Below are 17603 nucleotides of genomic sequence, written 5' to 3' on the forward strand. Positions count from 1 at the left end.
TATTGAAGGCTTGATTGGCAGTTATAGGAGCCTAGAGCTCTACAGCTAGTCCTAGGCTGCTTTTCTAAAACACATGTTTTTGTTTGCTTACCGTACAATGATTTAAAGTATAGGATTGAAAGGCTGTCAATCTGTCCATAACAGACATACCTCTGTGTAAAGAATGCTAACATATACCCACTCAAATGAAGTTAACGCATTCCCTTCCTTTTTCCCCCTACCTTAGCACCTCACTGCTTACTGTATAAGCCTGCATTGACTTCTGCCCTGGTGTCTTCATGTGCAGAAAATTGGTTTCATATAAACAGCAGTAAAAGTCTAAAAGCGGTCTTGCCACCATAGCAACCATCTATATTTTCTTGCCAGTTTTACCATTATTTTGTTGCAATGATAAGACCAACTACTGCTATTAGATAATTGCGTCAGAAAAGAGAGTCGCAGGTTTGCTATACCTACTATAGAGCCGCTCACTTTTTAACATGGTGGTTTTCTTTCACAGTGCCGACAGATATTTTGATGTCACCCCTAAATCGCACTCTCCTCCGCCTGCTGTAACCCGTCAAGCTGAGAGGAAGCGGGAGTTGGTCAGGTCCCAGACACTTCCCCGATCTTCAGGTACTCAAGCTCGCAAGGCCTTCTTCGAGAAATTCGACCAGGACAGTGTCAAGTAAGAGCCAGATTATTTCCTAATCTCTGCTTGTAGATCATGCCAGGTTTTTAAAGATCTGAAAGGCCATATTACCCTTCTTAGGGAGCTACCAAGAGTACCAAGCAAGTGCACATAGGTTACACATGAATTGTTTGTATTGCATGATTCCTGCAGCTCACAAAGCTTACGTATTAGAACCTTGTTTTTATGGGAATTGGTGGTCATCCTTGGCAGGTCTTAAAGCAAAGTGTACTCTGATTAGACTTGCTGTATAAACCACCCAACCAAGAATACACACCATGGTCTGCCAGATACTATTGTGTGCAGGAGGGAGATATATAGTGTGTGTGGGGGGGGGGGCTGCTGGATGGTGTTGGGTAGGGGTGAAAACAGCTGGTGTAGGGATGTGTCTTGGGGAAGGGGCTGCCAAATAGTGCTATATATATATATATATATATATATATATATATATATATATATATATATAGGGAGTGGAAATGAATAGTGTTGTGTTCAGAGAGTGTGTGCAGGGGGTCACCGGATAATGTTGTATATGGTGGGAAAGTGGAGAGAATAGACAAAAAAAATAGACATGAAAGAAATAAACACCTAAATTTAGTACAACTTGTGTAATTCTGATCATTATGAATATGCATGTGTATTATATTAATTTTAATGTTAGTGTTTAGTTTAAGGGCAGAAAATGACAAATTTTAGAAGGAGCTGTCACACATATTTAAAATTATTGCTTAAGGAATCATTTTCCACAAGCCTTTCTATGCCATGCAGAGTGTTTTGCTGTTTCTTGGACAGCCTTTCTAGCAGGCTTCTTGAGAAGTGGTGTGGACACTGCAAGGTCCGTCACCCGGGGTCCATGCAGGAGAACCGCTGGATGATGTGAGCACACATCCAGTAACCCGGCACTCCTTACAGACAAGCCGTCAGGAGGCAGCCTCTAGGGATAGGAAATAGCAATGTTCTTTTTTACTGAAATCTGCTTGAATTGCGAAGTCATTTGTTTCACTGAAACTCTAAACTGTCAGTCAAGCCATGATTTGTTTCAAAGGCTCCGAAGCTTTAATATGCAGTATCAAATTAAGTTCCTTAAAGCAACATATATTAGTTCTCCATAGTGGGTAATACTTGACCTAAACTGTTTCACATATTGTCATTAAATAATCTGCAATAACACGAGTATGAGATCATGTAAAATCTTCAGAATTGATTGATTGCACACAAAACAAATGGGACTTAATTGCTTTAAGAAAAAAGAAAATCTTTGCTTGCTCCTGGGGGGGGTTTCAGTAGCGTGATTGTTCCTTAATGGGTTGTTCCCAGTAAATGCTGGTTTGCTTCGTTGTGAATATAATTATGCTCTTGATAATAAATGTCAGTCACTGACATCACGTATACTGTAACAATTAATGGGATAACACCTGTAGAGGTGAGCTTTTCCTATGAAATGTTGCAGTGTTTTACGAGACACAATGCATGCAATAATTTTAAGGAAGATTATTAGATCACTCAATAAGTACCTCCAGACATCAGTCATAAAGTAAATGTAATCACTTTAACCCACTGATTATAGCTATGAGGTCTGCCTGATTACACTTCACTACTCCTGACTGTAAATCACTCACAACTCTTCCTTTGTCCTTAAATGCTCCCCGAGACATGTTAATCTTTTCCTTTATAGCCATCTTGAAGATACCAAATATACAATCACAAGAATCCAAACCTCTCCTATATTCCCTTAAATGTGTCATAAATGTGTATATATTTAGGTATTGTGTAGCAATACAATACCTGATGGTTCTGTGGCAGTAGTGTGTGTAGTATTAAAGTGTAGCAGCTACGCAAATATGGCACATAGAACATAAAAATCCTATGCAGTAGGAAACTTATCACTTTATTCACTGTTGAAGAGGTTATATTTGTAAAACTATAAATAACTAAGCATAATAACTGTTCTTGATATTGTCACACTTATCAATGTGTGTGCTGAATTGTGTGACAGAGAAAAGAGCATTGTGGGTCCATGCAAACGTACATTAGCAGTAGATGAAAACTTTATGTAAGTATCATACGCATTTGTTATGTCTTTTCAAAAACAGTAGATCTACTCCTTTCTTTACTAACAGACATTGTTATCCACATATTCTGGATCACAAGTCCACTTTAAGACCCAAGAGACTTACACACAGGATAAATACAATTTGTAGTGTTCAGACGGGATCAGCTGGAATCTCAGCATTTCACCTTTTTTACACAATTGCCTTCTTCCTGTTATACGACGCGTCCTCTCTGCCTAAAAGTCTTCCACCAAGAAGGCATTAGCAGTCGCTTCCTTTTTTTAACACCATAACATAATTACCTTCATTATCACATTTTATTCATGGAGCTCCAGCAGATACTGTATCCCCAACATAATGATGGAGAATACAATATTAAAGTGGGCAAATGACCTCGAAGCTGAGGGACTGCTTGGACAAGGATGATTTGTAACACGAACGAGGCAGGAAAGAGTAGGCAATATAAACTTTGCCGGTGATCAATATTCAGCGATACGTTCTTTTGGCAATAAATTGGTTAAATAAAATATATGCAAATCGCAAAATGTATATGCACACAACATGAAAAATAAGCCTTAAATTCTCAGATGTTGGGTTGTTTGTCATATATAGGATTGATAAATTACCGTGCAGCGGAGGTTAGACGTCTCCTGGTTCCTTCTGCTGTGTGTATTCTGTTTTATGACAAGATCACGTGTTACTTATTATCACAATGATAAAGATTGATACTAGTAAAATAATTATGTCAATCGGAATGTTCAGACTCATGGGTGGGCTGTTTCTTCTGGCAGGGATACTGTAAACTCTATATATTCTCACACATTTTATATAGTTTTTAAATATCCAACTTAACTTAAACAATGAAAGTGTTGTATATTAACTTGACGCGGTTTAACGCCTCCAGGTCATAGAATACAAAATACATATGCATTTCTACATCTGTGTATGGTATGGATCTAGTCAGCATTCAATGTACTTTATCATATCACATTTCTACCTCAAACACTACAAGGATGTCCCGAGGGCAGTCCGCCATCCCCTAAACACCCATTACTAATTTACACCGAGGATGGGCCTGGCCCTGACCCAAGACTAAGCACACAACCCAAGCAACCCGGGAAGATATGTACAAAGGGGAGACTATTGTGCATTCATCACAGAGACTACTAAGGTAGAAAGCACCAATAATTTCATAGTATTGCATATGACATTCCAATTCGTGTCATTTCTGGGCACCCATGATCTCTGGGCAAACACTAATGCTGTTTTTTTGTACTCTGAGTTGTAGTTCCAGAAACTGCCTGTTTGTTTCATTTTGGATTTGTTATTTTTATGTCAGCAAGTGCTGTATGTACGGCTAACTTGCACATGGCACTGAGGCCCATTCTTGCTGGACTTTGTACCCCGTTTAGAGACCCCCCTCCTTGCAACAGACCCAGTTCAGCATATGAATGCTTGTGTTCCTGATATAAATACAGTTTCTAAAAGGACTTGCTACGGTTCATTATTCTGTTTCTTGAGGCTGGAGGCCTAGCTGTCCCGGTAACTGGAGAAAAAAAAAAACACTATAGAGTTGCATTATTTTTCACTAGTGTGTGCCCTGTAGTACACGTTAAGTGAGCAGCAGCAATCCCTCCTTTTCATCGCAATCTAGCAAGTACAAGCAAAGGAGATGTTGTATGCAGTACTGAGAACTGTCATAAAGGGCCATTGTACATAAAATAAACGGGCCATATATTGTATACTATTGGTGGTGCATATTTAATATTGGGTTAGCCATATTTAATATTTGCTACGCAGCCACCTACGATATCTCCATGCTTAATATCCATTTAGTCTGATATAATATGCTCTAAAGAGGATTTCAGGCTCTGGCAAATTACTTTTTGTTTTAATATCTGTTCCGTATGTATAAGGGTAATTGTAGTCTCGTTGAATTCTCATTGAAATGCATCTGATTATTAAATGTCTTTCTTCTGTTCTATTTATAGAGGAAAGGGGGAATCCAAGGTGAAGTTGAAAAGGTCTCAGAGTTTTGGCGTCGCTAGTGCCAGCAGTATTAAACAGATCCTCTTGGAATGGTGCCGCTCGAAGACAATTGGATACAAGGTAATTACGAGCTGGCATATCTTCATTTTAACAAGGCCCGGTGTGAGTAAGGGACAGTCCAAACATACTAAAAAGAGATGCAATATATCCGAAAGCATTCTAAGGTCAGCGTTCTATATTAAGCTGCTTCCATAAACTTGACAATTGTGCAAATAATGTATTTACTCGTGATAATGTTCTACAGACTGCTGCTGCGATTGAAAGTCATGTAATTTAAGACATTTTTTGGCATGCTCTCTATGCTGTTTCGCAAAGCCATATATTAATGTTACGATCCTTTTTATAAGCTGTTCTGGAAAGCGTGGGATTTTCGCCTAAGAGAGTTGATAGAGACATCTGTTGGCACAGAGAGACTCACCTTAATGCAACATCTTCTGTTAATAGGATGGAGATAAAAAAAAACATAAACTCAATTCAGTTCAGCTGCGGACAGAATATTTGTGCCTTTATGGCTGTAAAATCACTTAAAATTAGACAAGTTAGTAAAAGAAAAGTTGATAGGTTGCCAAGCTAGTAAACATTTGGATATTGGAATTCATTCCTTAACATCAGTTTCAGAGATTTTAATACACTTGTTAGTTTTTGCTGTCAAATACTATAAATTGTTCATAAAATAATTGTCAGTAGCTTGCAACCCCACTGCTTTTATAAGAACCAGACACGGTTACACCAGCTTCTCAAAAAACGTCTCGCTGGTGATATGAGGGCTTGCTGGTAGTCGTTTTCAGGGGCACTAGTCACTGAATGGGTTTCGAGCAAGCCGTATGTCTTCAAATATTGATCGTACGGCGTAAACAAAATTGGGGCCCCAAACATGTTGAGTTGTGGATCAATCTTCCACCTAGTTACGTTTCTCTGGGCAGCAAGATATTAAGGGGGAAGTCCCACTGAAAATATATTTCTCAATTTAAAATGCAGTGTAGTATACAATACAGTAATATAGGTTAGCAAAAACAACCTTTTATTCTAAAAAAGTCAGCTACCGTTGTCAGCCATGTGATATTTAGAGTGGCTTTCGCTGCATCGCACTGAGCTGATTGTTTATGGCAATGCTGTGAAGTCAGTTACAGCATTGGGAGTACCGTATTGGCTCGAGTATAGGCCACTCCCTAAAAGTTAGGTGCTTTTTTAATTTCCCCCGTGGGAATTCCCGGCAAGGGAGATTGTTAAAGCACATCGAGCAGACGTGCCGGCAACGTAGGTCGTTCACGCTCATCGCCGCTGCCGGTGAACATCTGCGCAATGCGCTTAGACAACCTCCCGTGCCAGCACTCCCCCCCCCCCGTGGAAAGTGCTGGCAGTGGAGGCTGTCTGAGTGTATCGGAGAGTGGGATGCAGGTCCCCTGCACCGCTGCGGGGGATCTGTATCCTAACCCTGCTGCCTGTCTGGCGCCCGGAACTGCATGACCCGGGCGTCGGGCAATAGACCCCGAATATAGGCCGCACCCCCACTTTAAAGACTTAAAGTGGGGGAAAAAGTGCGGCCTATATTCGGGCAAATACGGTATGTGGCTGTGTGATCAACAATGGCACATTGTATTTTTTACCCAGGCAACACAATAAGGCGTCAGGGTGTTTGTCCAGTAGATTGGGCTAAGATATCAAAGCTAGAACATATACAAATGGCTAGTGTGAAGTTGCCTTATAATGCAAAAGCATAATCTTTTTGAAAATGTACTTTTATGTTTTCGCCTTTCATGATATAGAGGAATGCCTACTTAACAAGAGTTGTAGGTGAAATGAGATGAATTTCTTATTCACCAGCTGAGTCCCATGGGAGATGGTATTAATTTGTGGCTATTACATTAAGATGAAACGCACAAAGGGAACCATTGTTCCATTCTAAGCAGCACAAGAACCAATAAAGCAAGTAAAGTTTTGGTTTAATTTTAAAATCTAAGAAGAGCCAAACGGTTCAGTATTAACTCTGCATTTTACTACGTCAAGATTTCCAATGCTTTGGATACACCGGAGTCTTAAATTGAAGGTGATACCTATTATTATTTGGCCAATATAGAAGAAGAAAAAAATGCGGCGTCAAAAGTCTTTCCTTCAAATGGACCTCAGGCATTTCCATTAAACAATTTACCCAGACTTAATATCTCCAAAATAACCAAAATGAACTTAAATTACAAGCAGGTTTGGATCTCAAATGACCGCGAATGATTGCTATGTTTTTAATAAATGTTGAAACCATTGTCTTGATTCATGGCTTATTAGAGAAAATTCTTTTCATGCAATAGTATTTTTATTAGTTCTCCATTTCCATAGTGAAGCCTTTTAGTTGTATAGCCCCCACCCTTTTGAGAAACACTGTACATTCTTTATGTGAAAATTACTTAAGTGAAGACTATTTTTCCATCCCTGTGTTGGCTATATTGTTTTTTACTAGGAAGCTAAGCACCGATGCTTTGTTATAGTTACAGTGAAGAGATTATGTCTGTAGCATCTCCCTGTTTCACTTGTGATGCACATTAGAACTAATTGCATACATTTATGCAACCTGCTCCAAAGATCTCTCATAGTATCAGGAAACAGGCAAATGAGAACAAACTTAATACATTTATTGGATGTGTCCTCTTTATGCGAGATTGCTCGTTTTGTGCTTGTTTTGTGGTTTAATTGAGTCCTCTCATTGGTTTTCTAGAACATTGACCTTCAGAACTTTTCATCCAGTTGGAGCGATGGGATGGCTTTCTGTGCCCTCGTCCACTCGTTTTTCCCTGAAGCTTTTGATTATGATGCCCTGGTGCCCGCAAACCACAAACAGAATTTCGAGCAAGCTTTTTCTACAGCAGAGTAAGTAATTTTAGTCCTGACCATTCCTAACTGGACCGATTCTGGATAGCATATCAAAGAAGGACAGCTAAGTCTTAAGCAGGAGATAAGAAGGGGTACTGATTTAGTGTTTACATCTCAAAGTTGTTTTTTTTTTGTTTTGTTTTGAGATAGGGCTAGACAAAATTAGGACTATGAGTTGGTTATACCATGTATGTGGTGGTGTCCCAGTATTTTAGAAAATATTTGTTTTATTTAACTGAAGCCCCTTTAAATACAAAAATTGAGAGGCTTATATCATCCTAAAGAAAGGCTTGGCCCTAAAAATTTTTAGGTTTTTCTCCGTATTTTTTACTGTTTTTGGTTTGAATCATTGCCAGCTTTTATTGACAGGGCAGCAACACGTAGCATCCCAACTCTTGGTAAACCTCCTATCAACATACACTAAATGATCTAAAAGTATGTGGACACCTGACCATCACACCTGTATGAGATTGTTGGTCATCTCTTCCAAAACCATGGGCATTAATATGGAGTTGGCTCGCAATCAGGGTTCCAGTTAATTGGGTGAAGTTGTAGGGGGACTGATGTTGCCGCTGCCAGGGGTTAGACCTAAGGTACTGTCGAAGGTAAATATACAGCTGCACATAACCTGTATGAATTCCAATTCCCATGATGCTCAGCGAGCATGCATTATAGTCTGACACTTTGTGATCTATTCACTAAAGAGAAGGTTGGTAGGAGCGTTGTGTTTCAATGTCTCAATTTCACTATACATTGTGAAGGGCCAACCCTTCTCCTGCAGCAAGAATGGATCTGCAGAATCTATAGTTTAAAGTTAGTGAGATTTCTTTAGTCCCCACACCCATTGAATTATATATTAAACAGGTTCAGGTCAGTCCTTCGCACTGAAGAAACTTCATTATGAACAATGAACCAAAGGAGCTGAAGACACACAACTCCTGCCATCTCTCCCTTTAAGGAATAAACCCTCTTGAGGACTACCTTTGCATTAAGGTTTCAATACCTCCTTTTAAATGTGGTTACTTGATGCACAGTTCTCCAGGATAACATCAGTCGCTGTCTGATGAATCCCCTTGTGCTTTTCTGAACACCTGCCATATAGGAGTCCCGGTGCAGAGCTTACGCTCTGATGTCTAACTAGGGGTTGGGAGACCAGACCTATTAAAGCATACCATGCTCACTTATGAATGGAAAGCTATACAGGCAATGATTACATTTATTTGAACGTGTGCAAATGCCATTAAAGTCCTTTCATGTCTTCTTAGCTGGTGACTCTTTTTACTTTCCCATTTTCCCTACTTCTGTCAAGTGTGAAAACAGGTGTTACTGGCATGAAATCTATACGTTTCTTGGCTTCGATTGCTTTTATGACTGGGTTATGTAGGGGAATTGGTTGAAATTCCTTGACATAATGTTTTTCAACTGAGCCCTAAATAAATCTTGTTACTAGACCATTAAAGCTGCCTTCTTTCAGCATAGAAAAGTTTGGTTTCTCCGAGCCGGGCAGCTGCTGCCATATGTATGCAGCTGGATAAATGAACAGATATACCTCCTTTCCTGTAGTTTCCTGATATCACTAAAAACATATCTATTTATCTAAACTGTTTTTCATAGTGTATTGTGTAATTTAACCCTTTATTTTCTCTATGCCTAACGTGCCCTATCCTGTGTGCTGTTGTGCAGTAAAATGCAAGTGTTATGTAGTATGCTTTAAAATATATATATATATATATATACAATGACCTATACATGAGGGGTATTTTTGTATTTGGACATGCAGCTGAATACATTTTGGTGGGTTTCCCTGCGGTTGCAAATAACCTGCGCCAACTTAACTGGTGCAAATTATGGAGATATATATATATATATAAAATGTTTTGCAAAGTACTTTAGTATGCATTCTTGTTTGGTGAGGCAGCATTAAATGTCTCTTTAATCATGTTTTATATCTATTATGTCACTTAGATAAGGTTTGCTTGCAGACTACATGCTGAACAAGACCTTGTATGGAAGAATATGTCCCCTTTATTATTTCTTAATAGACAGAACACTCATCAGATTGTATCACACATAGGAAGAGTGACTGATATCCATCCTCTTATGTTACTGCGGGTTGACGTTTTACAAACTCTGCTTCGCGGTCCTATAAACCCAGTGTTTCTTTAAGGTGTTTTGTGACTTGTACCACTTATGACTTAAACGTTATGAGTTAAACGGTATTTGTCACCAACCTGAATGAGAGCGGCAGTATATAAGGTATCTAGCAATAAACTAGATAAAAATAATACTAATAACAAAGTTGGATATGTAATATTACAAGCATAACTGTGCTTTATGGCACAAAAAAAAAACAATCTCCAGTGTGCTGCTTCTGTAAGTTGGCCTCCTCATATTGTGCATAGTTAAATACGTGAAATTTCTTCAACACCTTCTCACTGTCATGCAAGGTTCGCTCAGCCCTTCCAAGTTTGGTCACATGTAGTAGTGAGGTGAAGAAGTTGAAACCGCAACTCTCCTGCCAACTCCTTTTTTTAGTGACTAAACCCTTAAAGCGTCCAACATAACCTATACTTCCCTTTAATAATATTCCACTCTTTATTACCAGGCTCCTGAGATCCCTCTTCAAATAGTTTGATTTTGTCAAGAAATGTCATCCTAGTGTTTTGCGTAAGTGAGAATTTAGGGCCAAGATCAACTTTGATGCAAAGTACATTAAATATATCAGCGTTCAGCCTCTCTGGGGATACATCGAGAAACATCTGCTCATTTTCATTAACCTTGCGTTGCATTCCTCTCCAGAGTTAAGTGTATATTGATAGGACTTCTCTTGGAACGCAGGAGCTCTCTGACTCACATTGGGAATAGAGTTCAGATCAAATGCTGCCTTCTAGTCCCACTGCCATTGTTATATTCTTTGTATGTGCGTGTATGTGTTTGTAAAACGTTAAAACAAACATTATAGCAATACATTATGTCATTGCTAGAGACGTGTAAGTGACCGCATTGAGTCATCCCTTAGCCTTTTGTACCCTTGTTAGATCATTGCCCGGTTATGTACATCACTCTTATGTAGCAATATGAACCTTGGCTGGCACACAGTATCTCCAACTCTTAGAACCTGCGCCCCAGGCACACTTATTATGTTTTGGGAATCCGGAATGTTTTCACAATGACTTCATCCTATGTCAGACCCCCCCCACCCTCCCAAGAGATCTACATCATCTGCATGCTATGTGTCACTCTGTCCACAGCCATGTGTAAATAGTGTATAAAACTGTATATGTCAAAACTGTATGTCAAAAGTATCACTCCAAAGACACTCCAAAAACACAAATGGGTTTATCCGCCTAAGAGTGGTTTGGCAGGGGAGTTGGGGTTTCTGCTCAATGCGTTTTTAAAGGGACGCCATGGAACATCTATCTGCAAGAATGTCCTGCATAAGGCATAGTTCAAATCGTAATTCAGAAAGATTTCTAGACATTTCTAACATTAACTATGCTCTAACAAGCTCTTCTTGCAGCAGAAGTTGGACCACCTTGTATAAACTCTAAAGTGTAATATTGATCAAAAAGGGCCAAGACTTGTGCAGCACAAGGAAATAAAAAGCCAAATGTCTAAATCTACATCAGGTATTTGTTGCCAATCAAGAGGTGTCAAATAAGTCATAGACCGCAGTATGACCACATATAACGTCCACAGGCATATGAGGACAAACCTAATACAGCAACAGCCAAGTGTCCTGTTAGACATGTCACCTAAACATGGTTAGCTTATTGTAAAAAAAAAAAAAAAAAAAAAAAAGATTTTTTGTAAAATAATTTTCAAGATGCCACTGGTTATCATACTGTTACCATGTGCGATTTTGTATTGACTGTTCTCTCGTTGGGTATAAATAGAGTGGTCCCATAGACAATGGCCATCTAGGATTCCTAGGCCATTTCAACATAACCCTTTGTACATTGCTGCAGAATATGATGGCGCTATGTAAAACAATAAATAATAACCCTAAACTCTCACCGGAGTACAACTCCTATGAAATATCTGCCAACCATTTGCTGTAGCTGAGCTAGACTGGTAAAACTTACTGAGAGTAGTTCACTAACGGGCTCCCCTGCCAAAACATTTACAGATAGATGTTTTTTGTCCTCATCAGCCCTACCGGGCCAGCAAGTGGCCTTTTCTTACAATAAGGGTTGAGCTGACCCTGCTTAATACATAGAGTGCCGTTGTGCTTGTTTGACCCTTGAGAAAACAAACAAGCCAATTTTACCTGTATTACATTCAAATTCAAGATCCGCAGAATCGTTGGCTTGAGCCAAGTAAGTAAATCGGCTTTATCTAAGAAACACTTAAGGGAATTATTCTGCAAATCACACTTTTAATATATGTAAGGTTTGGTTAATTTTTTTTAAGGGATAAGAAAAGATTGTGTCTCTCTTTAAATGATTATTGGTTAGTCATCCCGAGTATTTTCTTTTTACTTATAAGCAGCTGATGCTTCTCATCCTCGTGTTAACATTACTCTTCAGCAAGGAATGTCAAACTATTACAATTTGTAATTGTTAAGTGTCTTGGCAAGAGAAATTAACAATGTTATGATCTTTGTTACTGTGTTCTGTGTTGTATTTATTTTTGGTCTGCTCTGGAAGGCTACAAATTGAGTTTTTCCCCTTGTATTCAAACATCTATTGCGGTATAAAATTCTTTTTTTTCATATTGTGCAACCCAGCAGTCTCCAGGGTGTAAAACATCGTTATTTTTGCAAAGGCAGCAGTTGGCAACTGTTACATGGTGGGAATATTTATCGCCATTTGATTCTAGACCCAACCGGAGTCACAAATGACACTAGCTGGAGAGCTTGTAACCAGACGGCACCAGCTTTATCACTTGCTCCTTCGTTGAAGCTGAAACTTGTTAACAGATGGACATGTCTGCTAGTTTAGTGTCAATCCGCTAAAACAGTCAAAGCTTTTATTGGAAGCAGACTGTCTGGTCTGATATGTGGCAGAACATTTAGTTCACATGTTCCCATCATAGTGGGATACAAAACTTAGTTGATGGGAACCCATTGTTTTGCGTTATATTTGCAGTACATAATCGGTCGCTGTGGTCAAATGAGATCTGGAGACCTACCTCTGCGTTGTAACCATGCTTTCTGCTAAACATGTCCGTGGAATTTCTGGATAACACTAAATTGAACATATTCTTAATTACAGGAAGGAATAGGCTGTTAAGTTAAAGGGATATATGCCTTCAGGAAGGATACAATTAGGGGAAGGAGTGCTGCTAAGCCTAACTTGCACACTAGCCTCAACGACGATATAGATGATGGGGATTTTCATCATGTGAAAGCTCTGTGCCTACATATTAGAAAGAGGTGCTAATCGACTTGAGGTCCTTATGAGGCAGATAATAGTTACAAAAATTAGTAGTGTGTGTGTATTTAATAAAATGGTATTCAGAAACACACATAGTAATTAAAGTTACTGATCCAGGGTTTATTTTGACCATTTGACTATTTTTTTCTTAATTTTCTACAAAACTGGCGCATGCTATTAAAAGGGGTTTTGCCCTCATCTTCATTAATGTGATTACTGTTATCTTAGAGAGGTTGAACACAATGAAATGATGTCCGCTTTTTCATCCATCAAGTGCCGCAGGGTTATGCGTACTCTTGAGCTGCACGATAGCAATGCCACTGCACCCTGATGTGATGTCGTAACATTCCCCAGGTGCCAATAGCCTTAGTTACAACCTATACCATGAATCCTAAACCTTAGAAGAAATGATGACCCTTAAGGACCATGTTTGTTAACCCAGAGAGAAATAATAGTAATGCACATGTAATGGTTTACTATGTGCCGTTTTTGGTCAAGTTTACTAAAAAATTCTATGTAGCCCAGTAGAGTTATTTACTGCTCCTATGTTTACCCTATGGTGGGAGCAAAGCAGGAATATTTGTGTTGATCCGTAGCGTTGTGCACAGGACCACCACAGTCGTGCAGTGTACCTAGCCACCCTTGGCAGATAGGGACAGGAAAAGTCATAATTTTTAGAGCACAAATCGGCAGAGCACAGATATAACAAAAATCATGGAACGTTTTGCTAGGATGTGGAATAACAACACTGGAGTTATCTCTGCAACAGCTTCTATAATTCATAAACTTCAGTGTATACCATTGATCTTTTTAGTTTCGGACATACCAACCTCCCCTTAAATCCAAGCACATGAAGAGCAGGTGGATTCAAACAGAGGTATTACCAACGCTCCATCAAGCCCCATAGTTAATCCTCTGCATCTAATTGGAGATTTAGAAAAAGTCCGTGTCAGGAATCCTGTGGTTAGAAATGGCTGGATCAGACGTGAACTTGTGTCACTGTGGTTTTAATTAACTATAAAAAAAAATGTGGCACAGGATAAAACGACCCATTAAACTCACTGGCGCAATAACGGCAGGTCATCTGCTGAGTGAAGGACTGAGTCCGTTCACCTTTCTTCTTCCATAAAACTCAACCTGTAATCCTATTAACTGTAACTAAACTAGGTGGGATCATTATAATATCACACTAAATTAACTTATTTAATTACTACACTAGTGGTTGTTTTTTGTCTTTTGTAATTGCAAGATTCTGATTGATTACATTATGCAAATAGTGGATACTTACCCCTGAACCATCAGCTGTTCAAAGGCTAAGCGCTGTAAATGTAATTGTTCATTGCACCTGATAGATAGGATTGCGTGTGTGTCGGAAGAACGTTCAAAAAAAAAAAAAAAAACATATTTGTCCCTCTTTACTGGTACTGTGTAGATCGAAGAGTTATACTGGCCACCAAATAGTACATACATGCATAAAAGTTTTTAAACGGGCTGGTCTTTTATAAAGAGGATACCATTTGTATCACCAAAGGTCCATGGGAAGGTATGTCCCCTTAGACTGGACACTTACTAATCATATTTTTATCATTTGAAATTTCAGGAAGTACGCCCACTGTGACCGTCTCATAGAAGTGGAAGACATGTTAATGATGGGACGAAAGCCCGATCCAATGTGTGTGTTCACGTATGTGCAGTCTCTCTACAACCATCTCCGGCGCTTTGAGTGACATCCTTGTCCCTGATCCACCACCCACAGGCATCCGGTCACTTTCCCTCTGCAGTAGCCCACAAACTTTCGCAACAAAAGCAGTCTCCATAGTTCTCTCCTACACCGACAACTTGGCCGTGCAGCCTGACCTCTTTAATGGCACCTAAAAGAAGAAAACCCACAAGAGACGGAGGACATCTTTTCTCACACAGCTAAAAAGGTGTTGGGAGCTGGTTTTGTCATCTTCAGCATGATTCAGGCTTTATTAATGACCTCCTCGGCAGCTCATTGTCTACTAAGAGAACTGGGACACTGAGACAGAACTTTATGGTGCAAAAAGAAAAAAAAATAAGATTTACAAATACTCCAAATGAGCGGATGATGCAACAGTGTTTCCTTGAGAAAACGCCACATTTGCTAAAGCATGTTCTCAAGGAAGTTGTGTGTTCAGCACTTTTTCCGATACTGTTTTTATTTAGGTTATGTTTTTTTTTTTGCTTTGTGTTTTAATTACATCCTGCTCCTTGGGAGTATGCGACTCAACCCTGTCTTTTAGTGAACAGATTATAGTAACGGTTGCTCTTTTTTAAGTAGAAATCCTTATTATTTTATCTCATTTGAACAAATCGCTTATTAAAATACCTCACTGCATTCACTCTGTACAGTTCTAAAGGTAAATCACAAAGAGTAGCCAGAAGGGCCCGTAAAAGTTGGGGTTCACAAACTGCTTTCTTGGCATGTGGTTGAGTCTGTGGTTCAGTTATTTGAATCCAGTGGCTTAAAACGTTCATGTTTTACCAATGTGAGCCTTGCCTCTGTATAGCGAGTGTGTATAGATAATTGGTTTACAGTCAGAGGAGAAATGCTACCTATAAAGCACAATATCTGCAAAATAGGAATACACACAATGTATTTTTCTTATACCTAGGAAGATTATACATTTCCTTTCTTGAGATCAGAACTTTGCAACTTCAATCCAGATATACATCCCAGGGCGTAATGTATCCCTGGTGGTGTATTGGTGTAATATTGTCTGCTTTTGGTGGTCTATGGGTTTCAGACCCCTCAGTTAAAGTGCCTATATCAATAACTGATACCAGATAGGGGGATAGAGCATCTAGGGTTGAAGGATATGTACTGGTTATTATCACATAATGTATCATGCATTTAAAGAATCCCAAATACCCATAGTTCATTCACCGATTTCCCCTCTGTATGTATTTAGATTAAATATAATTTAGTATAAAAATGAATATACAATTCATCCAAGTGTAGAAAAACTTTAAAAACGTGAATGTCTCATCCCCAGATTTTCCCTGGTATGATATGCCTTATAATAGTAAATTGATGCTCTACTGTTTGCCATCACATTCCCTCTATAGGATTATTGGCTTTGCCAGTGCTTAGAAGATCAGGCTTCCATAGTCTGCCTAGTCATCAGTATGCGATGGTGAAGAAGTGCAGAGAGTATCGCTGCCAGCTGGCTGCTTTGGCTGGGACAATGTGAACTCTTGTCCTTAAAATGGATTGAATGATAAATCCTAGTTATTAATAGATTATCACTCCTTTATAGCTCACCCAGAAAGAGGGTGTCCATCGCAGCTCTACGTTCCTGGCGCAGGAAAAATCATGGCCATTCATCTAGTACTTCACTGCAAGAAATGCATTTCTGTAATGTTAAAAAGAATGGACAGCAATGTAAGCATCAACAAGGGGTTAAATACATAGTGTTTTGTTTAACTCCTTATGTTCTGAAAAGAAACAAATGTCACAGAGGAAAATGACACCGGGCTATTATTAGAATTATTTAGATAGGCATCTGTCAGTGGCAAGCATGGCGGGGAGCCATGTGATTCAGGCAGTATTTTGCTTACTTCTCTGTAGTTCAGACACTACTCGGGTTTCCTGTGATGTATAGAAGCAGATTGTGACGGTGTCAGGTTTTTCCTTTTGCCCTTGAGAAAAAGCGACTGGAAAAAAAGTTGTTCCAAGGTACCTACTAAAAAAAAAAAACCTTCCCAAAACATGTAACAATGGCTTGGGCACTTCTAATATGTGCCTTCCCTCTTGGATGGCTTTCCAGAGTGAGCTTAATCCTGGCACAGTGTGATATGATAAAGGGCAGACGTGTGCTTCTGTTTCATCTGCCCCTTCCGAGGCATAGTCAAGTTGGCAATACTGAACTACACCTCCCCTAAACCTTCACCACCTACAAAAGATGGCACATGTCTACTGGAGGATTATGTGAAGTGCTGTAGTTTGCTGTGTAAGCTTTTTGCATAGTCTTTAGATACAATGCATAGGACACTCACTAATCTGTACATATAACCATTTCCTTACAAGAGGGCACATTCAAAATACATGGTGTGCTCATGTTGTATATTGGAATAGAATTCTCTGTTGACAGAAGAAGCAACAATTCACGAGTGGAGTATACACCCACTTACATGAAACTATATCTACGATAGCCTATGTGTTCTTATTAGTTGTGTTAACCTCAACCAGAATCCCATAGTCTTATCTTAATAAGATACAGTACTGTTTTTAGTGAAAATTGAATACTGTATTTTTGTTTTTATTTCAGTTAGAGTGCGCTCAGTAGCCCTTTTCCTCTTGGTCATTAAGAGCCAATGTACCCAATGGGTGAAATATGTTTCAAGGGTGCGAAAAATGGTTTGCTAACACATGTCTTTTGGCACTCCAAGGATCTTAATGTATGTTGTTTTATTTTTCTCAAGGTTTATTATGCTTATCTTACCACTATTTTAATTCATAAGTGCAACACATTATGTTAATGATTTCACTAATTTCATGCTTTCTGTGTAAGTGTGTGTGTGTGTGTGTGTGTGTGTGTGTGTGTGTATATATATGTGTGTAACGGTTAG

General features: G+C 39.1%; 1 protein-coding gene across 1 annotated transcript in view; it reads left to right on the forward strand.

Moving 5' to 3' along the window:
• The window catches only part of SMTNL2 (smoothelin like 2), a 39705-nt gene extending 24336 nt beyond the window's left edge, over positions 1 to 15369 (forward strand). The window contains exons 6-9 of the mRNA XM_053457228.1: positions 500 to 667; positions 4713 to 4830; positions 7478 to 7629; positions 14611 to 15369. Coding sequence (XP_053313203.1) covers positions 500 to 667; positions 4713 to 4830; positions 7478 to 7629; positions 14611 to 14737 — 565 coding nt within the window. The 3' untranslated portion in view covers positions 14738 to 15369. The remainder of the gene's footprint in view (positions 1 to 499; positions 668 to 4712; positions 4831 to 7477; positions 7630 to 14610) is intronic.
• The last annotated feature ends 2234 nt before the right edge of the window (positions 15370 to 17603 follow it).

The sequence above is a fragment of the Spea bombifrons genome, chromosome 2, assembly GCF_027358695.1.
Source record: "Spea bombifrons isolate aSpeBom1 chromosome 2, aSpeBom1.2.pri, whole genome shotgun sequence".
Taxonomy (NCBI): Eukaryota; Metazoa; Chordata; class Amphibia; order Anura; family Pelobatidae; genus Spea; species Spea bombifrons.